Source organism: Amphibalanus amphitrite, unplaced genomic scaffold (assembly GCF_019059575.1).
Source record: "Amphibalanus amphitrite isolate SeventyFive unplaced genomic scaffold, NRLGWU_Aamphi_draft 000091F_arrow, whole genome shotgun sequence".
NCBI lineage: Eukaryota > Metazoa > Arthropoda > Thecostraca > Balanomorpha > Balanidae > Amphibalanus > Amphibalanus amphitrite.
In genome coordinates, this window is record NW_024881587.1 from 771161 (window position 1) to 797152 (window position 25992).

The following is a 25992-nucleotide window of genomic DNA, read 5'->3' on the forward strand; positions in this document are numbered from 1 at the left end:
TCAAGCCGGATCTTTTGACACCAACCGCATTTTTGGGTCAGGTCAGGTCACTGACCAGGTCAGGGAAATGAAACTTGCAGGATCTAGTATCCATTATGAGTCTCACAACTTGTATATCTCAGATTTTTCCTTAAGGTCATATCAGGTCAGGTCATTTTTGTGACCTCACCATTATAAGTCAATGGGAAAAAATGAAAACTGCTATTCTGGCGCCGGGAACGATCTCCAACTATCTCAAGCACACAGAATCGTGATTTGATGCACGTCTTGCAAGGTAAGATGCGTCACCTTTGCAATGTTGACCTTGCGTGACGTCATTTATGACGTCATCAAGGTCATATTAGTTTTTCGTCAATAACTCCCGATCAAATTGAGCTAGCGTGTCGAGAAAGCCACCAATGAACTCAGGAAGACCTGCCGTATCAAATGATATGCGACATATGACCTCTTTAGACCAACTTCGTGACCTGGGGGTGCTGACCTGACCTTGACCTGAGGTCAACACCCTAAGTTGACCTGGCCCGAACAAAATGTATATCGTTCGACGCGCCTGATCGAGGCGAACACGATGCTGCCAAAATCGCGGCTCTGCAGCCGTTTTTGCGAAGTTATTCACCAAAAACTGAACCGTACCTTTGGCACTTGACCTGACCTCAGAGGTCACCGGTTGACCTAGGACCTTAAAATCGGATACCAATCTCTGCGTCTCGTAACAGCGCACACGCTCGTTTTTTCCGCGACGCGCTAACTCCACCAGGGGCGAAACGGCGAGAGGGGTCGTACCCGCCCCCGCCCCTCGGCCGGCGCGTAGGTAGAAAACCAATAGGTCCGGCGAGGGTTAAGTTCGGTTCCTTTGTATATCAGGTGTCTTAGAGGTAACTTGCTTTGTTGGCAAATACAAAGCCTAAATATGTATGAGCATAACAATGCATTGTCGAAAGACATTAACAAAATGTCTTCCGTTGCCTACATATCACTCTTCACGTCGATCTAGACTAGAGGCATCAGGGTGTCCCCAAAAAATGTACCTCATTTGAAATTAAGATATCTCAGTGTCTGAGCATACAATGATCCTAAATTTGGTACCAAATGAAAGCTCATTCCATAGCATTTTGTTTGATATAAACTGTTTTACTGTACGTTACGTGACAGCCGAGTGATAACGAAAGAGCAAAACCCTTGCAATTTCGCACTTGAATTACTGCCACAAGGGTTTCTAAATTGTGTCTCATGTCAACTGAAGACATCTCAGAAAATACGCACGTGATGATAGCTATAATATATTTTATTAAAGCTAATTTAATGGCAATTAATGCTCCACATCTTTCATTTTGCACAATGGGGCAACTGAGCAAGGAGGAAAGGATTCAAGTTGCAAAATGCTACCCCCAAACCGGCTCTGTGGTGCAAACACAGCGGGAACTAAAGGCCCACTTCAAAACAAACAAACAAAAAAGCTCCTCCCACAAATGTGCAAAAAGTGTGTGAACACCATCAGCCTCCAATGGCTACAGCAGGACGGGGCTCCTCCACACACTTCCGAGATCAACGATGGTCTGGCTCAACGAGCGCATGGGTGATCGGATCATATCCCAGCGTGCCAACGTTAGCTGGCCGCCACACTCCCCAGATCTATCGCCCCTTGACTTTTATCTGTGGGGGTTCCTCAAGAGTGTGGTATACGCAAAGAATCCTCAAACTCTGGACCAGCTGAGGAACTCGACCTGGACATGCATCCGGAAAATCCCGCTTGAAACATGTGCCCGCGTAGCCCAAGAGTCCTAAAGACGCTCCGCCATGTGTGCCGAGCAAAAGGGAGGGCACTTCGAGCGTTAGCACGGCTGAACCTTTAACTGGGATGTGATGCGATGTGTGCTTGTTATGTTAGTAATGCATGAATGAAACCTAGTTTCAATATTTCTAATTGTTTTCTTCTGAGTTGCTGAAAATATCGGCAAAACAATTGAAAGCTTTTTCCCAGGAACACCCGTGGAAAAAGTTGAAGGGCGAAATTGCAAGGGTTTTGCTCTTCCGTTATTACTCGGCTGTCACGTAACGTACAGTAAAACAGTTTACATCAAACAAAATGCTATGGAATGAGCTTTCATATGGCACCAAGTTTCGGATCATTGTATGCTCAGACACTGAGATATCTTCATTTCAAATGAGGTACATTTTTTGGGACACCCTGTATCTGGCTATGCAAATTGAGGAGGTCGTCGATTTTACTGGGGACGGTCCCCAGTAACCCAAAAGTTACTGGGGACCGGTCCCCAGTGTCCCCAGTGGTGGTTACGCGCCTGGATCTTAGGGGGGGCGACATCCGCCCCCCCCCTTCCACTGGGCGTAGTACTCGCAACCGTTCCACTGCGCGTGTTAAGCCAGCAGGCCAAATGGACAAAAATCCATACAAACCCAGGTGATGCCACGGGCCCACGGCCCTCATCCTTGTCAGCGTCCACTCCCTCGGCGGCGGCGGCGGCGGCCCGCCGTGCCGTGCGCCGCGGCATGTTACCTCTCGCCGCGCCAGGGGCCGCGGGGCGGGACGCTACCCCCCGCTGCGCCAGGCGACCCCCGGGCCTGGGCACCGCCGCGACGGGCGACGGACGACAACAGAGCAAACAAAGGATGGGGCCGCCAGTCAGCCGGCGTAGTGAATGGGTAAATCCTTACTCGATAATACAGCAGGGACTGCTCCACGAACACGGGCAGGCCGTACGCTAGTAGACATTCGATGGAATAGGCGATTCGGGCGTAGGTCAGCCGGGCGTAGGTCACCCGGGCGTAGACATTCGATGGAGTAGGCGATTCGGGTGTAGGTCAGCCGGGCGTAGGTCACCCGGGCGTAGACATTCGATGGAGTAGGCGATTCGGGCGTAGGTCAGCCGGGCGTAGGTCACCCGGGCGTAGACATTCGATGGAGTAGGCGATTCGGGCGTAGGTCAGCCGGGCGTAGGTCACCCGGGCGTAGACATTCGATGGAGTAGGCGATTCGGGCGTAGGTTAGCCGGGCGTAGGTCAGCCGGGCGTAGACATTCGATGGAGTAGGCTATTCGGGCGTAGGTCAGCCGGGCGTAGGTCACCCGGGCGTAGACATTCGATGGAGTAGGCGATTCGGGCGTAGGTCAGCCGGGCGTAGGTCACCCGGGCGTAGACATTCGATGGAATAGGCGATTCGGGCGTAGGTCACCCGGGCTGATCCCGAAAAAAGAATTACGCGATTGCGATTGGGAGTGGTGAATGTGTAAGGGCGATGATATGCCGATTCGTCGATTTTTATTTATACTATTATCCTTATTATATATTCTGATCATTTTGTTTATGTTGAGGAGTTTTTTCTGTTGATTTAACATAAAAAACGGTGTGTTTTACTGTCAATGCCAAGTGCCATGTTGATATTGAAATTGGGTTACAATTCAACATTCACCGGTTTTTCTATTTATAGTCACCGTGCAGCTACCGTGCAGCCATGCAGTACAACGCTCTGCCCAGTGATTTTCCGGACATGTCAACAAACAAGTTCAAATCATCGCTCAAACGTCGCTTTCAACATTGATTTAGGCTTATGCATATGGGTTGCATGTATGTCAGCTGTGTATATTCATGCATAGCCATGCGTTTTGGTGAGTTTTGTGTGATATGTTGAGTGTGATGTCTTTTTGTTCCCTTCTCATATGACGCGGGAGCGTAATAGCCACAACTACCTGTGGATGCCCCCCAGATGTTAAATACAATATAATACAATACAATACAAATTCCACAGTTCGTGTTAGACAGACTATGCCGTACATACTGCCGAAATCGCCTGCACTATACTGAAATGTGTGCACTGCGGCCTAAATTGGGCGTAAAAAAGGTTTTATACATTTACAGTAGCATGCTTAGGTACTTGCATTGTAGGTATGTGATCGAAATATTTGTAAGAGTGGGTGGGTACTTTGCTTTAAAATGATATTCCTTGTAAGTTAGAACGTTTAGTTACTTATGTCTCATCGCTTCTCCTTTGGTATATCAAGAGTAAGAAATATTTAACGGAACCGGGTCCGCGACATGTCTTTATGACGGTGTAAGTGGCACAATGCACACTCTGTTCTTTCCTGGTTATAGCCTGAGGTTAGCAGCGCTTTTTACACACTTATACGATGAAGTGTCGGGTATAAGTGTCCCCCGAACTCCGATGCACAGAACTTGACAGGAAATAATAAACGTGTATGTAAGGAAGAGGAGGCTTGTTTACTTGACATTCAAGGGTCCGACGTCTGCCATTTGTGGAATACATATGCATCCTTTCACAAAAGGGCAGAGGTCAAGCCGACATTTAGTGACGTCCGGGAAGCCTCCTCCCTCCGTTCACCAGTGCAGTGGATCAACGCCCACAGCGTCGCCGGCGCCATCCTGGCAGCGCTTTATCTCGCCATCAGTCGACTCGTTTGAGAGGTCGTTGCCAGTTTATACGACTGAGTCATTAATCGTGCCGACACAAACACGACAGAAATGGTAACGCCGTCAAATGTCACCCGAGTCTGGCGCCTGCCCTGTGCCCTTCCACCTTCTCTCCCCATCCCTCCCCGTGCGCAGGCGCGCGATACCCGTGTGTCGTCGGCAGTTTTCGTAGCACGTGCTCCGGTGCAAGCATCTGAGCCGTCTGAACTGGCCGGCTTTGTCGTGTCACCTGTGCAGGTCACTTCATGAGGACTTAGGGAAATAGGAATTAGGGAAATTAGATGGTCTCGTGACTGCATAAGAGCTGCGCGAGATAAGTGGCTCAGTTGAACCTGCTGCCTTACATCTCCCATACGCAAACAATTTTGAAGACGCGTAAGACACAATGTCGGCCTTCTCAAATTGGGGATGTGTTTAGATCGCTGAGCTGACTTCAAGGCTCGAGCTCGAGTCGTTTCAGCGTCCATGGTTTTGTATCCTATTCGCCTGTGATTGATGATTGTGTTCGGTTGACTGAGTCACATAAGTCCTACAAACGGGGTGCCGGTGAATGGAGCGCAAAACCAGCATTGCATGCCTGATAAAAAGACCCTGTAATTTCCAGTGTCCCGAGGTGTCCTCTGTAACACACACTCACGCTGACGTTGCAGGATGCTGGACCGTCAGGCGAGTGTGAACAGCAGCCTGCCGCCGCCGTCGCCGTCGCCGTCGTCGTACGACGAGGCCAGGAAGCAGCGTCTGTCGGCCATGCTGGACACGCTGCCGCCCGAGCTGGAGAGGCGGCTGTCCGTCCACCACGGCATCAAGCTGCACCGATATGACACGGTCAGTGGCCGGCGGCGCGGTCGCAGAACGCGAAGGGGTGCCATTGGCGTTATACCTGGGTAGAAACTGGGCCTGTGCCTGCCAGTTGGGGGAAATCTCGCAATGTCCGGGATACGGGATGCGAGTAGCAACTCAAGATGCGAGTAGCTAGTCAGTGGCACAAAAAAAGAAACAGAGCTGCAGCCTTGCTTCTCTGGAACGTATTCCCATCGGCGATGAAAGGGGAAATAGAAACAAAATGACGCTGATTGCGTTCTTTTTTAAATTAAACGCGGTGTGTGAGATGTTCACTGGCTGTGCATAATGAATGCAGCATTAGTTATCTACGAGTATGCGAGGGTGCAACGTGCAATGTATTGTGCAATGTGTGTGCACCCTGCAGTTGCGCAGTATGGTTCCGGATACACCTATACCTTTATTTTAAGGTGTTTCGCAATTACCGGCGGGAATAATTTGCGACGGTCTAATACCGTAAAACTGTAGGTTGCTGGAAAATTGCAGGCAGGCCGCCGGCCGGAACAATGTGTCTTTTCTGTTGAGGTCTTATGGGGACGGTCAGAAAAAAGAGAAAGTGAAGGAAAGAAGGTGTTGGTCAGTGACCAGCGTGAAATGAGTGAAAACTATCGATAGCTGTATAAATGATTTACTAAACGTTTATTATAATGCTTGGAACGGTTGGTAAGTCGTTAACCCTATTAGTGGCAGGGGGGTTGTTTTTATCCACCCCTCAGGTTTTTCGGGAATATCTCCGAAACCGCTGAAGCTACGATGCTGAAATTTTCTGACTTTTCCTCAAACTAAATTGGGCACATTCCCTGAAAATTTCAAGTTCATAACTTTACCAGGGGCGGCTCCAGAGCACTGGGAATTGGGGGGTCCTATTCGTGAAGCGAGTCATTTGGGCGAAGATCACGATGCTGCACCAGTTTTACGAACAGTGAATGAAAGGTATCATGTGATAACATATACAGTTATTGTACATCCTCTTTTGACACGTTTTTGCTATAATAGGCGGATCCAGGCGTCCAAAAAGGGGGGTTATGTTTTACCTCCCAACATAGGTGCCCTGACACCGCCTATGCATGACCAATACAATTGTAGTCGTTCTCTCATAAGAAAATTGTAACATAACAAGACCATTACCACCCTTTTTAGAAACAGTACCAACAAAAACCTTATTTACTATACTTTTTGTGTACCCCCAATCTCAATTATCTGTATCCGCCTATGATTTTTGAAAATGCATATTTTTAGGATCCATGTGAATTCCTGGTTCATTCTCTATCGATCGGCAAAAGTTGCGTTAAGAAATTGGTTCAGAAACCTGGCCGTGATAAACAGTCTAAAATGTATCTGCAATTTGCCCGTTTTTACCCCCCTCTACCCCCCTATTGACATTTTTTAATTTTTATTTTTTATAAATGTAGATCACGTTGAGCGAAATCGAAGGCCGTTTGAATTTTGAAAATCGGCCCGTTAGATCTCGAGATATCAAGGGGGGGTCGTAAACAGCCCCCCCCCCCCCTGCCACTAATAGGGTTAAAGACGTTTAATAGCTGTGAGTCTAACTAGAAGACGCGTTTATAATTTGTCCAATGTAAAATACATCTCTCCTTACTTAGACATGGACAATAACAGACATTCGCTGGAAATGCCTAACAGCGGATAGCAAAATAGATATTAACCAAAGAAAAAAGCGAATTGAAATCGTTAAAGGGACCCTCCCACCTTCAAAAAAGTTAATGAATTGGCATGAAAGTGATGTCGCTCGGTTCAGAAAGAGCAAAAACGAATATCTACCGAATTTCACCGAAAAATATTCACCGGTTTTTAAGATATTAGACTTTTACTTTTGTTTACTTTTTTGGGATCTCCGCTGTTCCTAGCGACTTCATTTTGGAAGTGGGGCGTTTGCGGCAGATGTTGCGCGGAAATAGCATATACCACCACTGCTTCACAAAGATGTTAGCATAAAATTTTAAAATCGTTAGATCACCGCTGACGTCACAAATTCTAAGGAGGCATTCCAATGCATTAGCCCTTAGAATCTGAAAACTACAAGTTTGAAATTCCATATCTCAGAATTAAAGCATTTTTCGATGTTGTGACTTATGAGTGCCCAAACCGGTATTTGCAGGCCATGGCCACCAATTTGGCTATCTCAACTCAAAACTAATGTTAAGGTGGGGTGGTCACTTTAAGGTAGTTTTGGTCTTTGGAATAGAATTAATAATAAGCCGCTCATAAATAGACATTAGACATGTCTGTATTTGTAAGTGTCGAACCTTTAGGGGAAGCGGGGGGAGCACCGCCACCTTAAGCATTTCTGCTCACCGAGCTGATATGCGTAGTAAAAACGAAGCTCTTTTGCATTCATGTGAAAGTAGGAATGTTTTCCTACATGTTGGCATAGTTTCCAGCGCTCCATTATAAAATTTCGCTACTTTACAGACGTCGAAAACAAGTCCTGCATTTTTCGTCCTCCAAAAAATGTGCGGGTAGCACCGCCACTGATGGCGATGTTATCCACAGATCGGCCTTACGGTGACAGCCACCCTTGGAAGCGTTACTGCTGTCTGAAATAGTAACTCAAACTCATATAAGACACACAAGAATTGGTTGTTAGTTTGTCACAGATCAGACTGTTTGTTGCGGACAATATGCATACAAAGCATGACAAATTCACGTTTATTTCGAAACATCCAGTGAAGTCAAACGTGAGGTTAAAAAACAGACGACGTTTGCGGCCTAACTAAAGCTCTTCTCCGAGCTGAGTGAATCATCATTGCGGCTTTATCCATTTTGCCACCCCTTGGGGTAGCACCGCCGAGCATGGCGGTGTTACCCCACTCACAGTCATGGACCGACAACGCCCCGACAGCAAAACAAGCCGGGACGCGATTCTTCTGTAATTCCTTTCTCAACAAAGAGCACTTCATGCCCTCAAATTTAACATAAAAATCAAGGCATTTTGACTTGAAATGACCACTTACTTGCTGCTCAAACATGCCAAATCAGGGGCGTAGGCAGGGGGGGGGCCACTGGGCCATGGCCCCCCCCTTGGGCGCCGAAGGCGCCCTTTGCGATTGGAGGGCGCCGAAGGCGCCCTCCAATCGCAAATGCAATTGTGATATAATCGAATCGAAAAACAATCGCGACTGGAGGGCGCCCTCCAATCGCGAATGTGTTAACAGGGAAAATACGGATGGAGGGCGCCCTCGGAGGACGCCCATTCCAAATACGCCCTCCAAATACGGTTGGAGGGCTCCCTCGGGCGCCCTCCAACCACATTTGTAGGCTGTAGCTCTCTAAGCGTAACGGTGGTCGCCTATGTAAGCCGCTGTCCTGTAAATAAGCGCCCTCTCACCCGAAGGCGCCCTCCTGTAGGTCGCCACCCTGCTACACATTGCCGCCCTTCTGCTGATCGGCGTCCTCATAATTATTGGCGCTCTCCTACCTATTGAGCCCTCATGTGAAATTTTGAAGGCCGCCTTTCTCCCTTTTGGCACCCTCTTGTTCAGTGCCGCCCTCCTACCTATTGGTTCCCTAGTCCTTCCTGTTGAATGTTAATCGGGGCCCTTCTCCTATTGGCGCCCTCGTGTAGATCGCCGCCCTCCTAACCACTGGCACCCTCCTGTTGATCACCGCCCTCCTATCCACTGGCACCTTCCTGTTGACCAGCGCCCTCCGCACAGACGCCCTCCTGTTCGTGTCATCCTCTTGAGCAAAGGCGCCCTCCTCACCATTGCCACCCCCATTTTAATCGTCACCCTTCCGCTCATTGGCGACTTCCAGTTGATGACCGCCCTCCCACCTATTGGCGACCTCTTGTTGATCGCCACCCTCCTATTGGTGCTCTCCTGTTCCTCGCCACCCTCTTACCTGGTGGCGCCCTCCTGTTGATTGTTGATCGGCGCCCTCCTACCTATTGGTGCCCTCCTGTTGATCGCTGCCCTTCTATCCATTGGCGCCCTCCTGCTGCTCGCCAACTTCCTACCTATCGGTGCCCTACTGTCGAAACTCGGGATGTTGATCGGGGCTCTTCTACCTATTAGTGCCCTCCTGTGGATCGCAGCCCTTCTACCTATTGGCAACATCCGTTGATCGCTGCCCTCCTATCATTTATTTACTCCTTTGGCATGTTTTTCAACTTAGTCGTTCTATTGCACATAGTTGATGTCTTGCCTGTGAAAACTGCCACAAATGAACGTGCATTCAGCACAATGAATGAAGTATCTATACCTACCAAAACTATCTACGCTCTACGATGCATAAAACACGTCTTTAGTCTTAACGGATTGATCCTACTTTACGTGCATCATGGCATCTATATGGATTACGATTAAGTATTGTCAACAGGTTCGGGCGCAACAGCAGGCATCTGAAGTTTCGGTGATTGAAACTGGTTATGTGGGTACACTGTATGCATCTGTGAGAAGGCTATGAAGGCTGGTCTGAGGTAATTTGGATGATGTTTACGCATCTCGCGCTCCGGTATCAATCCGATACGGTGATCTGGTGCGTAGATATGCCACCGCCAATAAACTTTTATACATCGACACCCATGAGCCAAGCTTTCTGTACAGTTTGTGTGGCAGCGGCCCGACCAAACCTTAGGTATTTTTTACACCTTCAAATTTGGTAAAAGAGCGAGAGGAGCTTTGAACAGTGATCGTATAAAAGGCGTGCCTAAAAAGCGGAGGAAAAGGTTGTTTTCAAAAATTTCGCGCGCCTTCGGCGCAGCATTTCAAGAACACTTGACCTTTTGTGACCTGGAGTATAATGAATACACACGATGCAAAATCAATGCAGCACGACCTATACGAGGTTACGCAAAAAAAAAAACTGGTGGCATGGTAAAAAACGCCTCCCAACCCCCCAACCCCCACTGAGCGATTTTTTATCTCGCGACCGTATGGCGCCCTCCTTGGGTGAGGTGGCGCCCTCCAAACCCTTGGCCCCCCCCCTTCGCGATTTTCTAAATACGCCGCTGTGCCAAATGATTACAACGATGGTTTGAAATTCACAAAATGGGCAATTGCGATCTCAAAATCAAATAAATCTTAGCGAAACCTACCTCACGCGGCGTCCCGTTTCCGTTCGGACACCGAAATGGCGGGTGTTTACATTTACAATTCAGAGTTTTGCCGATAGAGAGGATGGCGGTGTTTCCCACATGGCGGTGCTACCCCCGCTTCCCCTATAGCCGATACTTCCAATGGTGCTAAATTGACACTTGCCTTTCGTAGTTCAACACCTACATTAATAATATTGTATAATCAGATTGTACTAAGCGTACTGTACGTACATACAGTAAACAGCGAGTAGGTAAAAACAATTTAGACTGAACAACTTTTTTGCCTGCGTCTGCGTGTCACGAGAGGTTTTATGTTTTTATCCTGGTCCTTCAAAATGTCGGTAGCATCTGCATAGCTGTCCTATAACACACTTTTATTTTGGTTAGTGTCTATTTAGCTAACAGCTGTAGGGCTGTACGGACTACGGTCTAAACGTCAATTTGCTAAAATGCAAATAATTGTCATTTTTAATGACTTAGGTAACTAATGATTCCTTTCCTACAACAAACATTGTACATTGTACAAGCAGCTAATGTGGGCAAAGTGGGCTATGACGACGCAATTTCTTAAAAGCAGACTGAATTATCCCTATTCGATGATAAGACGACATTATTGGCTTCGTTCATTTTCTTTTATTTTATCTTAATTAAACTGAATTTCAGCGAATCACATCTACGCATACAGCAATAGTTTATGTATGCGCAATTTCTGTAAATCTGTACCTATAGTGAATACAGCACCTGCGGGCCCTTCTGTGACGTGCGAGCCCCAGTGCCATCTCCCGGAGCTCACGGGACCTAAGGTGTCGACAGCGACGCCGAGGCAGCATCGTCGTAACCGACGGGCCGCAGTGGCAGCACCGTCGTAACCGACACTGTGGCAGCACCGTCGTAACCGAAACCGCTCAGGAGCCACTTGTCCGTCCGTTGTGGTAAAGTGTCGGCTCACTTCGTTATTGTTCGGTGCACAGCTCAAGCAGGCCACGTAACATCTTGATAGTCGAACGTTAAAAGTAACTCGCAAAACGTTTCGGATCCGTATATTATAAAAAAAAAACGAGAAGATAAGCTTGCTGAGCAGCATGGGCGCCGCCACCGGGGGGGGGGGGACGGGGGGGGGACGCGTCCCCCCCTCTCAGAATGGAAGGGGGACGTCCCCCCCAAACTCATTACGGAGCGAGCGAAGCGAGCGTAGTCTTTCGTAGGTTAACGGAAATTTCTGAGTATGCCGTGGTCACGCTTTTGCTAGGTTTATATCTCAGCAACCACTTGACCGATCTACATGCGGTAATTTGTGTAGGGTAGCTATAGATTCATTCCTTCTAACGAGCATCGGACTATTCCCGATGCATGTGAGTGACCCCATATGCACGTGCCACGTGAAAAACGAAGAGGTGTCAGTTTTGTAACAATTTCAATATCTCGGCAACTACTGGGCCGATTGCGCTGAAAGTTGGCATGTATAGGTATACCACTAGGCAATGCATATCCATGTGCCACAGTTGGGGTGCTGCTGCACGTGCGCACATGCAGGGGTCGATTCCAGATCTCGAGAACGGCTGAACCGATTGTGCTGAAATCTGATACATGGTTAGGGACCGGTTAGTAGGGTGCCGTGCAAAAGTCAGTTGGGACCCATTTTGCACGTGCGCACGTGCAGGGTGCCGCTTCCAGATCTCGAGAACGGCTAAGCCGATTTCGCTCAAATTTGGCACATCGTTAGGGACCGGTTAGAAGGGTGCAGTGCACAAGTTAGTTGGAGGTATCCCCTCGCAATTTCGCACGTGCAAGGCCCACCCCACCCTCTCGCTCGCTCCGATGGTCGCCACAAAAGGCGTTTTACTGGTTGTTATCCTACTCGAAATTTGATTAGGCCCTTCGGTCCAATGAGACCATTTCCGAGCCACAAGTATGAAAGAATTAGTGGGAGACATTGGTCGGGGCAGCCACCCCAGTGAGCCACTTGAGATGAACCCGACTAATTGAACAGGCAGCCCAGCCCACTGGCACTCACTGCACCCGGCAAACGACTATAGCTCCAGTGGAGCCATTCCCGCATGGGATAGAGTTGCCCGTCCAGCCCGGAGCAGGGGGTTGCGGCGTGGAGGAGAAGGATTTGACTGTCCTGAGGATGGAAGAGATGGAACGGCCGGTGCCGAATCTGAGAGGGTCCAGGAGGTTTAGATACTCAGTATACGGGCTGTGGGCCTACATGCATTGGTCTGACCCCTGCCACCTCGCCCAACAAAATCTCCAGCTCTTATCCGACCTGTCATAGCGGAACTGCCGATTTTTTATATCGTGATCAACGTGTGTCGTATAACACGACTGGCCGAACACGGGCCTAATATATTTCGTCTAACCAGCCAAGAACATGACTTTACAACAATCCGACCTCGAAGTCAAAATCCGAACATTTTCGAAGACTTCAACTCCGACTCTGGCCAAAACTGGCCAAAACAGTCAACTCGGCCACTGATTCCGGTTCCGACCCCACACTTCTGCAGTCACGCTACACTATGTAAACCAGCTTCTAAGAAATAAGCTATACGGTTGCAGGACCACAAAACTTTGAGGCGACTTGACTACTTGACTTGGTTTTCCTGACCTAAGGTTTTCTGGTATCAAGCTTGTCACACGGGCTGCAAAATTCGTATTTTGGAGCAGTTTTGCCTAATGTTTTTTTTTTTGCCAATTTTCGCGGCGCTTCGCGCCGATTCGTGCACAAACCAAAAAGAGAGATTTGTGACTATACAACGCCTCCTCCCCCACGCGGTATGCAATATGCATTACCTATGCAATATGCATTATCGATCATATTAGTGGCATACATAAGCAATTATACCGCGATAGAACACGAGGCTTTGCCGTGTCAAACTGCATCGGACATCAGATGTGTATATAGGTAGGTACTCGTTGGGAATGCGGTCTATAGCCATTACTTCAAGGAAATACCTATAACCTAAACTACTTTCCTTAAACCAGTTGTTTTGCCACAGTTTTATGAGTTTTTAAACTTAAAATGGTCAGGGAAAAATGAATATTTGCAAAAGGATTTTATATTAATTTTTACATCACTATTTTCCATCTTTCGTAGAGGCTATACTTATTTATATTGCAGCGGAAGCTGATTACGCGTTGACCAAGCATAGTACGTAGTTTAAACCAGCTGAATGCTGATTGGCTAGCATTTTCCCGTAAGGGAATGGATTCCTCGGTAAGAGAATGACAAAGTGTAATCTATGGGAATGACTTCAGTCTTCAAACCTAAAATCGATACCGATATATTTGGCTAGGGTGATCGTTGGGCCTTAAAAGCTCCTGATTTGTTCTCGTCTCAGCTCAAGCTACAAAACTGTTACTTCAGTTCAAAATCCTATGTTAAAAGTGGCATATTTGCTTTAAACGTTGAATGCATCCGACCGAAAAAGCCACGGTAAGAATGTCTACTTTTGGGTTTTCAGTCGGTCAGTCCGTCCCCCCCAGTCAAAAATCCGTGGCGGCGCCCCTGCTGAGCAGTGACCACAAACTTTGGCGGATACAGGAAGGCGATATGGGGCGCTGCGGGGCATTTACTAAAAAGAATATGAAATAGGTAGAAAACTCTTATTTCGCTTTCTTATGCGTTCCCATGCAAAATAAGCAAATTTCGACCTAGACGTCGGGAAGTCGCAGTTGTGGGTGCACTTTGTGTGGGGGGGGGGGGAGGAGGGGGGAGGGTGACATGGAACGGATGGTATACACAGTATTCCACTTCCAGCTATATCGGCGACTGAGAGATCAGCTGTCTTGCGGTACAGCCTACTATTCAGGCGGTCAGCGTCCACCATCCGGGAGCAAACGAATGAATTGAGAATTCACTGAGAATGCTCAATGCCCAATGAGTTGAGCATTACAAGTTGTGTAAAATATTTTTTACTTCGACTCCCGGCACAAAACAGGGCTAGGTTGATTCGATGGTGGGTGGAAGAATTACTTATCCCTAACGAGTCTGGTTTAACTTGTTAAGCCCATATATATCATACATGCATAGGAAGTAAACGAACCCAAATAGAGCGAAAATTTTGATGTTTCCGAACATTTCGTTGTCCATGATCGGACAAACAGGGGATCTATCCCAACGAAATTTCTCCCAACAACGAGATAGGCAAATATTTATATAGGTCTTTAATCGAAGGCCGAAGAAGGTACGGTTATGCGTACCCTTTATGGTTTTCTGGCGGTCGCCACGCCCCCGTGTAGCGACCTCAGCTGGTCTGGCTGGCGACTCTCAGCCCCTCCTCCCCCCCCCCCCCCGACCGTCGTTCCCGACACGACGCGACGTTCCATACGGCCAAACTACACCGGCGGTGGCCGGCGGCGGCGGCGGCGCGTCGGTGCCAGTTGCGGCGTATTTTTAGCGTTAACCCAGCGGGCTCCGTATTGCGGCGACTGTTGGCCGCCGCCGCTGCCGGGAGCTCAGTGGAGGGCAGCCGCCGCCGCCGCCGCCACCGCCGCCACCGCCGCGCCAGGTCAGGTTAGGTCAGGTCAGGTCAGGTCGGCAGGCATGGAGATCGCCTGGGGAGCCGTGCTGCAGGAAGTCAGTGAGCAGGACGGCATTCTCAACGATGACAGCTGCAAGGGAAAAACTAAACGCATCAAGACGGTATGTTGGGTCGTGACCATGTTTTGCCCGTCTCCGCGTGTGCGTGTGTGCTCGGCTTTGGGGTTTTGGGCCATGTAAAAACGTGTCTTCGGTGTCTTTTTTTCAGACTTAAGGACGCGCCGCGGCGCGGCAGAAGTAGACTTACTTACAGCCTGTGACAGCCATTAACTGTGCTGTAATATGGTATGTGTTGTCGAAAATCAAGGACCTAAAACAGCTGGCGCTTATTTACCCAAGGACACTGGGCGGTGCTTCGTTTGGTTGTATTATTGAGTGTCTCGTGCATAATATTTTGACTAATCGAGCTAACCAATTTTCAATACCCTGCTGCTGTACAACACACTTATTTCTCCATCGCTAGCTTTGAGCGCTTAATTGCCCACGGCGTGCAATACATAAAACAAGCCTAGTATTGCTCAGAAGAACACCGTTCTATTTTCCAGTTGATTTCGCATTTATTTGAAGTGATGCCTTTACCTACTGAATGCGTTAAAAGTTCCCGAATATGTTGACAAATTAGTAATTATTTTGGTAATGCATTTTATTCATACATACAAATAAATAGTAAGTATAATATGTACTTCCGGCTCCTAAAAAGAAGTCCAAAACATTTTACGTCTAGCATGTAAGTAGGTCCAGGAGTAGCTGACAGCGGTGAGCATTGCTCATTTCGGACCAAAACAGTGGCCGCTCTGGCTGGTTGCCAGCGGCACCGGCGCCCGCTCGGGCTGTCCTGTGCCGGTACCCCGGTGACCTGACCGCCCTCGGCCGCCGGCAGACCATCGACAAGCTGCCCGACAAGGTGCTGCTGCACATCTTCTCGTTCCTGACGCACCGCGAGCTGAGCCAGTACGCGCGCGTGTGCCGCAAATGGCGCCAGCTGGCCTACGACACGAGCCTGTGGTCGGTGGTCAGCCTGCGGCCGGAGGTCTCCGGACTCTACGTGCAGAGCACAGAGTTCCTGCAGGGACTCATCAGGTGAGCTGGGAGAGACTCATCAGGTGAGCTGGGAGGGCGACCAGAGGAGGGGCAGGCCAGGGCGAGCGACAGTCACTCGGTATGCGGCCGAAGATGTCGGTGTGTTGAAGGTATGCGTCGGACGCCCGGCGCGCGACCGCGGGCTAGTGTTGGAGAAATGCGCTGCATAGTTCGAGGAGTCGCGACAACTATCGGGTCAAGGTGTGATAGGATGAAGGATCAGTACGGTAGATGTCAAGACCATGGGAGTTATTCATACGTTCCTAACGATTATCATAGAACACGGGAGGAAATAGATGGTAAATAAAAAAACTCGACAGCGAAGAGAAGTCATTAGCGACCGTGGCTGTGGTAAGAGCTGACGTAGCTGACCGTCGCGGTGCAGCGCAGTGACAAGGCCGACCAATGGGGACAGGTCAGAGTGACAGGTCAGGTGACAGGTCAGGGTCATTGGTTGCTGACGGGTCAGGGCTCACCAGGTAGGTCTAAGGTCACAGGTCAGGTGACAGACTGGTGGCAGGTCAGAGGCTAGGGCTGACCGCAGCGGTGGCTGGTCAGTTTGACCTCCCGCTGGCTAGTGGTCAGTGCTGGCTGGGCGGCCTGTCTGTGTGGCCGCGGCCCTGTGGCCATGTCGCCGACATTAGGGGACGCCGGCAGCCGGCCAGGAATCTATCCCCGCGCCGCGCCAAACGAAACATGACGTCACACCCAGGTCGGACACCGGTCCACGTGCATACCCCGTCGAAAAGTATTAAAGGTAGTGTGCCACCTTTGAAAGATTTCCCATTTTATTTTTCCTAGAATAAGAAGCTTCTGTTTTTACCAAATGTCGCAAAAAAAAATAAAAAAATGGGCCTGGAATAGTGCCTTTTTCGCCAAAAAGTTTATCGGTTTTTTCGATATGTATAACAACTGTAGTGGGCTGACCTGCAAACAGGCGTCGGCAACAATCGCGAATGCGGCGCACATGTGACAATAAGCAAAGGTCATTATAGAGTTACGGCGTACCGGAATGAGTCATCAGCTGTCTTATCGTAGACAACACAATGTCGAGCCTTAAACTGTAAGCCTGTACTGGTATTGTTTCTTTTATTTGGCTGTCGAACATTATTTATGGTTTGAAATATGATTTTATGTAAAATAATTGATATGAAACAGCCGTCTCTAAAGTTATGACCCCATTTCACCACACGCAAGTGGCAGAAATGACAATGATCAGCTGACGCATTTTTCTTGGCCGAAGTCAGAGCGCGCGGCCCGACGCACCATCACCGCAGTCCGCACCGCAAAGTATGAGCAGAAGCCGCGCCCAAAGCCAGGGCCCCGGTAACGTGAGGTAGCCGAGTCGGGGCAGCGTGCGCTGACCCAAGCCGGGGCCGCAGCTTTGGGCGCGGTCTACCGCATCCCCGCGGGCAGCCCCGGGCTATCACATGACACCGGGAGGACGCGCGGCCCCGGCTTGGGTCAGCGCACGCTGCCCCGACTCGGCTACCTCACTTTACCGGGGCCCTGGCTTTGGGCGCCGTCTACCGCACCACCTAACAAGCGTGTTCGAAACTGCAGGAGATGATGATGAACGGGTTTATCGAAACTTGATTGGATGAGCATATCGGTAATAGCGATTTCAGTGTGTGCATTTATTGTTCATAGTGGTGTGAAATGTGGTTGGGGTAGGTACGACCGACAACCCGTCGGGGCGAATTTCGCACTGGGGTACTCAAAATTTGAAGAATTCTTCCATGACGTTTCCATGAGTTTTGAAGGTATGGATAAGTTCTAAAAATCCGGTTCTCCTTATCTGGGCCATTAACTCCATACGGTCCAGGAAAGCTGGCACACTACCGTTAAAGAGCACCAGAAGACTGAATAGTTAACCCGCGCCCCACTGGAGGGGGGGCTATTTATAGCCCCTCCTCCCGTTTTTCTGCAATAACTTCCGAACCGCTTAACGTATCGACGCCAAACTTTCAGTACCTTCGGCTGCATCAATTTGACACCTTGTGTCAAAATTTGAACTTCGTACCTACCATAGGTCGGCTGGAAATGACGTCAGAGTGACGTCATGTTCGGCCGATTTCGACGCAAAACATTGAACCACGGCAATCGCTCCCAAGAGCTCAGTTTTAAAGCTAGATCCAATTTCTTTGCATGAGATGACTCAAATTAGACTGCGCTATCAAACTTCTATCTCGGATTTTCGAAATTTTGAAAATTTCGAAAATTTTATATAATAAAATTCAAAATTTATATTTTTACATTTTTCATTTTTTTTTACTTTAAAAAAACCGGAATATATGTGATAGAACGCATTATTATGACTAGTTCTAGCAAGTTTTAGCTAAATATCTTAAAAAATGGCCAAGTTATAGGTACGCATTATTGCAAAAAAATTAACAATTATAAATTTTTCAAATCAATTTTCAGCACAAATTTGACATCGTACGCCAATATAAATAGCACCATCGTGTTCCTGAGCTCAAACTGCATCCAATTGACACCTTTTTTGTTGAAAAATTTTAACTTCAAAATTTGACCTTTTTTGACCTGAAAGTGACCTGACCTAAGCTAAATTTGACTCAAAATGACCTCGAATGACACAGACGACATCAAATCCGAAATGTTTGGCCTTAATGAACCATAAAACATGTGTCACGTGACCGACGGATGATATAATATTTTCGTGACCTGTGATGACCTGACCTTGATCTGAAAATCCAAGTACAAGTTTGGTACCCTCAGAGTATCTAGAGCATCTGTTCACGAGTGTGTGAACCAAAAATGAGCCTGATCTGACTTGTAAGACGGCGGCCAGAGCCCAAAACGTGAAGAAGCCAAAATGCTAATAATTTTTACTTTGACCTGACCTGTGACGTCATCGGTGACCTCGAGGTCAATGAAATTAGGTTTCGCTCGACAGTTTTTCCGGGGCTATCAGACGTTGTTTGAATTTTGACGATCGGCCCAGTAGTTTCGGAGTTAGGAGGGGGCTATGAATAGCCCCCCCCCCCCCCCCCCAGTAGGGCGTGTTATACGCAGACCCCAGTGGGGCGCGGGTTAAAGGTTCCAAATTGTTTTGTCTTGCCTCCCAGGTAACACGTTCGGGTCCAGCCAACAGGAGGGTGTGACGTCCCGTTCCGCCAGTCAGCGGCGTCAGTGACAGGTGGCCGGTGTCGTGCGGTGTGTGTGTGTGTGTGTGTCAGGCGGTCGGCTGGCAGACCGTTCCATCGTTACAGCTCTCAGCCGACAGCCGCCGTCCCCCAGCGGGCTAACAGGCCTCCCGTTCACGGAACCTGGGATCGCTGCATTCTGGGCCGACTGCCCAGGATACTCGAGAATCTCCCAGCGTATTTGTCTCCGAGCACTGAGGCCGACCTTTTGAGTCATTTCTAAAGGATCCGACTCCAGTGCATAACAGTTTATGTTCGACAAAATAATTTTGATATACGTCTTTCTCTTTCTTTTCCAACAATGAACCACTTTGTCTAACTATTCAGCAGTGCCCGATTGAACCAACTATCTTATCAACAATACATTCAACATCGGCGAATATCGACCTTACATAATCGCTCACAGCCTGACGTCCAACAGCTCCGCCCACAGTAGACGTTCACTTCCGCGTGTCCGAACAACACTTCCGAACAACAAGGCGAGTGTCAAACAACACTTACCTACGCAATATCCCCGCCAGTACCCACACTCACTCCGCGACATTTTTGTGCCGGCAGCACGCGGTTCGGCGCCTCGCTGCGCTACATCGAGCTGCCCATCGAGCTCACCACCAACGCCGTGCTGCACGAGCTGGCCAGCAAGTGTCCCAACCTGACGTACATGCTGCTCGACTTCTCCACGGCCATGCAGCTGCACGACTTCAGCGAGATGCAGGTCAGCCGGCGGTCGCAGCACGGGAGCACGGCAGCGTTACATGTATTATTTACATGCCTTCGTTGATAGGATCGCCTCCGCTGTCAAATCACTTCAGAACTGATATGATATGTCTCTGGTTTCAAGGTCTAACGCAGCATACGGAGGTCGTTTCGCGGATACTCCTCACCAGTTTTTGTTTGCTGCTATTTCGCCTGCAGTCCGCCGTGCCCTTCGCCTGGCTCGTGTTTATCCAAAATAACTAGCCCGTCGCGGTAAACCAGTTCTGGCTTATGTAGGTCTGCTGTTTACACGATGCTGTTTAGCAAGAGATGAAAAAGTCCGGACGATTTCTGAGAACAGAGCTAAAAACGCACGTCGCCTCATCGCGCGCTTATGTTATCTGACAGATGCAAGAACATGTAAGTACAGTACGTATTGCGAGGGTAGCGTTTTCATATAGGTACTTAAGCTTTCGGTGAAGCGAGTCTCATTGTTCGATTGTTCTAGTGTTTCTCGTCATCCTCCCGTCTGGATCTGACGCAACTGTCACACTTTGTGCGCCAACAGGCGTTCCCCACCCGGCTGCGCTACCTGTGCATCTGCCTCTCAGAGGTCATCTTCATGGAGGGCTTCATGAGAAAAATCTACAACTTCATCAACGGCCTGGAGGTGCTACATTTGATCGGTGAGTTTTTCGCTTTTTCTTTGGGGGAAGAGCATGAGAGAGCTGAGGGTTTCGAAACGGCGCAAGACGTTGAAAATGTAATACTGTGATCACCGTTCCGTGCTTCTATCCTCAGGATACTGAAATCCTTCTCCTCCACGCCACAACCCCCATCCGGGCTGGACAGGCAACTTTATCTCATGCGGGCTGCTCCCTTGGAGCGGCACCGCTGCTCCCGAGGGAGCGCACCCCGTAGCCGGGTGCAGTGAGTACTTTGGGGCTGGGTGGCCTGTCCTATGGACGGGCTCAGCCCCAGTGACTCACTAGGGTGCCTGCCCAGACCAATGTCTCGGGTCTCCCCCTATATCCTATCATCCTCCCGGCTCTGAAATGGTCTCATTGGACCGAAAGGGCCTAACCCAACAAAACAAACAAAAACAATGTAATACTGTGCGCTGGAAACGTCATTGTCCCGTCCTAATACCTATTGGAAAACTGTTCTTGGTTCTTTGGTTCTTGGTTTTTGCTGCTTACGAGCTTGGAAAACGGTCACGTCCTCTACATTTAAGAATTCGACGAATGAACAAAGGCATTATCTTCGTTGTCCTAGTTTTTCACCTCTTTCGCTGTGTTGACTGGTCCGGCTTGCGTTACAGGAACGTACGAGAAAATTGAGGAGGAAGAGGAGGAGATCTACGAGGTGGTGAACGTGCACAAGCTGAAGTCGGCCACGCCCAACCTGCGGGTGGTCAACCTGTACGGCATCAACTTCGTGGACGACACGCACGTCGAGGCGTTCAGCTCCAACTGCATCCAGGTGAGAGCTAGGTCGATATAACGGACCGTGGGAGAGAGGGTGCGAGTCAGGCGTCCGACCAGTGCGCCCGTCCTCCGCGGCGGCCCGTGCAGTGAGGTTCCGCTCCAGCTCTGTCTGACGGCAGATATCTTCAGAGAGCTGACGGGCAACCCACCCGGTCCTGATGTGTTGCAGATGGAGTGTTTGGCCATCAACTTCTGTGCCAAGGTCACGGGCTCGTCGTTCCGGATCCTGTTCCAGCGCTGCAGAAAGCTCAAGTCCCTGCAGTGTCAGCAGACAAGTGAGCACCGCTACTCGGCGCACACACCAATGCTAACACATACAAATCTGACCGAAACGACACATTAAGGGTGACTATGTAAACAAATATCGCTCATCTGGTGTGAACAAGAACGGTGCATTCTAGCTTAACCTATTTAGAAATAGCCGTTTGCAACTCAGGATCCTAAAGTTTTCAAGTGATTTCATTGAGAAGGTATTCAAATGAAACTGCCGCACCGTTTGATATCAATGTACTCCAATGATAAATGCGAATTATACTGCAGCATAAACCATACTGCATTTTGGTGCGAGACACTTGAACCCAATGTAGAACATCATACCTACTCATCATATAAATTCATATCACCAGTATGGGTCATGTGACATCCTGTTTTGAGTGGTTTCACCGCATTTTCCATTTACACCTGAATGTGTGTGTAATAATAGGCACAATGTGACGAACAGCGGGAGAATGCGGCCCAAAAAAACAGATAGTAACAGATAGTTAGAGCTGATAGTGCGGCAGTCCACACACAGTCACGCCCGGTCATCGTGGACATTGGAGCGTACATTGTCCCTTAGAGACAGGACAGCACAGCACGTTCAAGCACCGAACAGAAATTCAAGAATGCGCACCTATCTCGATTAACACTACGAGCTGAAACCCAAAGTGGACGCAACGCAAGAGATCGTGTCACATCTGATAGATGTACAGCGTTTTACTTGCTACCAGTATCTTGTCGTTATTTTGATTCATTTTAATTCTACTGCACGTTAAGCAGTGTCATAGTATTATTTATTTCCGTTACATACTTCTAACTTCAAGTTGGGTTACGGAAAATTTATCATTTAACGACCACGCATTATCACCGCCTCAAGAACCGATAACAATCCTTTCATTCGTTAATCGTTCATTCTTCATTCATTAATTCGTTTGTTCCTTTGTCCATTCCTTTGTTTCGTCGTTCCACAGGTCCGGCCACCGGCCCTCGTGCGTTTGTTCCTTTGTCCATTCTTTTGTTTCGTCGTTCCACAGGTCCGGCCAGGCCGGCCCTCGTGCAGTTATGACCACTGGCACCTCCGGCAGGTCTGAACAGCGAGCACGTCATGGCGGTGGAGTGGGAGAAGACGATGTTACAGGAGCTGGACATCACTGCCACCGACCTGAGCACCGAGTGTCTGATCGACCTGCTCACCAGGATACCGGGTCTGAGGTGAGATCCGCTCACCAGGATACCGGGATCCACTCACCAGGATACCGGGCCTGAGGTGAGCTCCGCTCACCAGGATACCGGGGCTGAGGTGAGATCCGCTCACCAGGATACCGGGCCTGAGGTGAGATCTACTCACCTTATACCGGGCCTGAGGTGAGATATGCTCACCTTATACCGGGCCTGAGGTGAGATCCGCTCACCAGGATACCGGGCCTGAGGTGAGATCTACTCACCAGGATACCGGGGCTGAGGTGAGATCCGCTCACCAGGATACCGGGGCTGAGGTGAGATATGCTCACCAGGATACCGGGCCTGAGGTGAGATCTACTCACCTTATACCGGGCCTGAGGTGAGATATGCTCACCTTATACCGGGCCTGAGGTGAGATCCGCTCACCAGGGTACCGGGATCCGCTTACATTATACCGAAACTGAGACGAGATCCGCTCACCAGGATACCGGGCCTGAGTTGAGATCCGCTCACCTGGGTACCGGGTCCGGGACTTGCTCACCAGGATTGACGTGAGATCATCATCATCATCATCATCATCATCATATATTTTTTTGCGTCACACGGGGAGTAAGTAAGAAAAAGAAAACATCAGAAATCAGTGACACAAAGGATCGGTGCAGAAGCCTGCCGGCTTAAATTAACCCGCGCGGGGCTGGGGTCTCCAGCCGAACGCGCGGGGCTGGGGGGAGGGGTAAATTTTACCCCCCCCCCCTGTTATCTCCCGAACTAATGGTTCGATTTGGAAAATTCAAACGCCAATCGAAAGCTCTCATCACGAACTACTAAAAACATGTACTTAATTTAAAGTTTGAGGTCAAGGTCAAGGTCAGGTCAAGGGTACAAATTGCAAGTTTCTACAGTATCGGCCTTGCACCGTAGTTGCCGAAGAATGGAGTCATGGACTGAGACTGATCGCCCAAAACGTGTTCTTAGGCTACCAAGACAATATTCGTTGCATACAATATCATTCAGAGGTCAAGGTCAAGGTCAGGTCAGGTCAGGTCAGGTCACCAAAAAACAAAATATAGAAAAGGGCATGTGCGACACATGTTTTATGGGTCATTTTACTCATAGAATTCAATAGGCACACTCAATAAGTGATATGGACCACCTCTGGATGAATTTCAGGTCGAGGTCAGGTCAAGGTCAGGTCAAGTGAGGTCAAATTTTGAAGTTGGTTGTTAAGGCCTAAAAAGGTGTCTATCTGATGCAGTTTTTCACGGCGAATCGAATGGTGCTATTTTTGTTTCCGTACGAGGTCTAGAACTTCCAAAAAAGTCATTTTTCAAAAATTTTGTGTGTCGTGACGTCATAAAATTTTGAATAACTCCCACATTTTTGAACCGATTCTTCTAAAATTTGGTATGTAGGTGCACATAGACCACTTCTCTGACATATATTCCGTTTTTTTCGATAGACTCAAAATTTTGGATTTTATAATGATTTTCCCAAAAAAGTCAGTTTTTTGAAAAAAAATTTTGGCCAAAATCCAAAATTTTCAAAAAACCGAGCTAGTCATTTAATAGACAAAGTAAAATTACGTATAACCTTTTTTGTTACGTCTTGATTCCTTTAAAAATGAAGATGTTAGCGGCGTTTGAACTTTTGCCGTTTTTGAGGCGAAAATGGCGAACATGACGTCACTAAAACGTCAATTTCTCAAAAATTTTCCGACGGATTTCGCTCAAATTTTCAGGGAACGTGTCAAATTGATGTAAGAAAAGGTACTGAAAGTTTGGCGGCGCTGCGCGCCGCCGTTTTTGAGATATCGCAAAAATTCGCGAGGGGGGGTAAAATTTCTCCCCCCCCCCCAGCCCCGCGCGGGTTAAAGCACCTTTTCTAAAAGATCTGCTCACCTGCTTCCCAGGACACCGAGATCCGCTCACCAGAATAACGAGAGTGGCCCTGTGTTGCAAGCTCCGTAGTTACTTGACAAGAGTGCCATCATGGCCCCTGCTATATCGTTTCGTGTCCCTCAAGGAAGCAAAGGAAGAAGGAAGCTCAGAGAAATTTACCCTATTCGAGGCTCCTACCGCTACTAAATATAACTGTGTTCTCCGTCCGCCGCCGCCAGGTGGCTGAGCGCCGGCCAGCAGGACGGCTTCACCGACCAGGTTCTGAAGGCCTACATCGAGAAGGGCAACCCGCGCAACCTGACGGCGCTCGACCTGGACCTGTGCGACAGTCTCTCGGAGGAGGGCCTGTTCGCCTTCCTCTACAAGTACGGCCACCAGCTGCACGGCCTGGTGCTCTCCGGCATCCCGCACGTCAGCGACTCCCTCTGGCTCAAGGTCATCCCGGCGCTGAAGAACGTCAGGTAAGCGACCGTCCCGTCACTTCCATCCTCAGGTCAGTTAAATCCCTCTCCTCCACGGCTCAGCCCCCTGTAACGCAGAACGAAGAGAGTAATAAACGGAACGCTAAGTCGACCGCCCGAGAAATCCCGAGTACGAGCCGCACGCCCCTGCGTGCCGTGACAGTTTATTTCGCAGTGTCACGTCCAGACAATTGCGTCACATTACGTCACGGCGCTGCGTTATTCAGCAGCTGCGGCGCGTGACTGGAGTACTCGCGAAATTCACGACGAAACAGCATGTGCCGCCGGCCTTTCCGCTTGAACTCGTAAGCAAGCACTGTGCGACGTATCACGTAGTATCATTTTCATGCCCGAACCGTATTATCCAACAACACGTGCCGACTGGCACACACAGCATGGCGTTCACCTATTGACTTCGTATCCGTCCGTGCAGGATCCTGAAGATGGGCACCTTCACGCTGGAGGGTCTCAGTAAGAAGATCCCCGTGGATCAGATAATGGACGCGCTGGCCACCAGTTGCAGTCAGCTGGAGCGGCTCGAGATCTGCTGGGACCCGGAGACCATCCGGTTCTCCGACAAAAGTCAGAAGGCCATCGACGCCGTCCGCGTGCGCTGCCTGAGACTGCGCTGTCTGGTGCTCAGGTGAGGGTCAGGGGGAGGGGATATGTAGGAGGGGGGGGGGGGGCGTGCGCTGTCTGAGACTGCGCTGCCTGGTGCTCAGGTAAGGGGTCAGGGGGATATGTATGTGGGGGGGGGGGGGGGGCCGTGCGCTGCCTGAGACTGCGCTGTCTGGTGCTCAGGTGAGGGTCAGGGGGAGGGGATATGTGTGTGTGTGGGGGGGGGGACCGTGCGCTGCCTGAGACTGCGCTGTCTG

The 25992-nt window shown here is 49.2% G+C and overlaps 1 protein-coding gene across 2 annotated transcripts in view; it reads left to right on the forward strand.

Annotated features, from left to right (window-relative positions):
• Positions 1–25992, forward strand: part of LOC122380128 (F-box/LRR-repeat protein 7-like) — a 44483-nt gene that overhangs the window by 17245 nt on the left and 1246 nt on the right. Inside the window, exons 2-10 of one of the 2 annotated variants that reach the window (XM_043362968.1) lie at positions 5094–5268; positions 15769–15968; positions 19694–19850; positions 20400–20517; positions 21153–21313; positions 21488–21593; positions 22662–22788; positions 24875–25117; positions 25551–25760. In XM_043362968.1, coding sequence (XP_043218903.1) covers positions 5094–5268; positions 15769–15968; positions 19694–19850; positions 20400–20517; positions 21153–21313; positions 21488–21593; positions 22662–22788; positions 24875–25117; positions 25551–25760 — 1497 coding nt within the window. Of the gene's footprint in view, positions 1–5093; positions 5269–14691; positions 14991–15768; positions 15969–19693; positions 19851–20399; positions 20518–21152; positions 21314–21487; positions 21594–22661; positions 22789–24874; positions 25118–25550; positions 25761–25992 lie in introns of those variants that run through there. The other variant, XM_043362969.1, reaches the window with a different exon arrangement.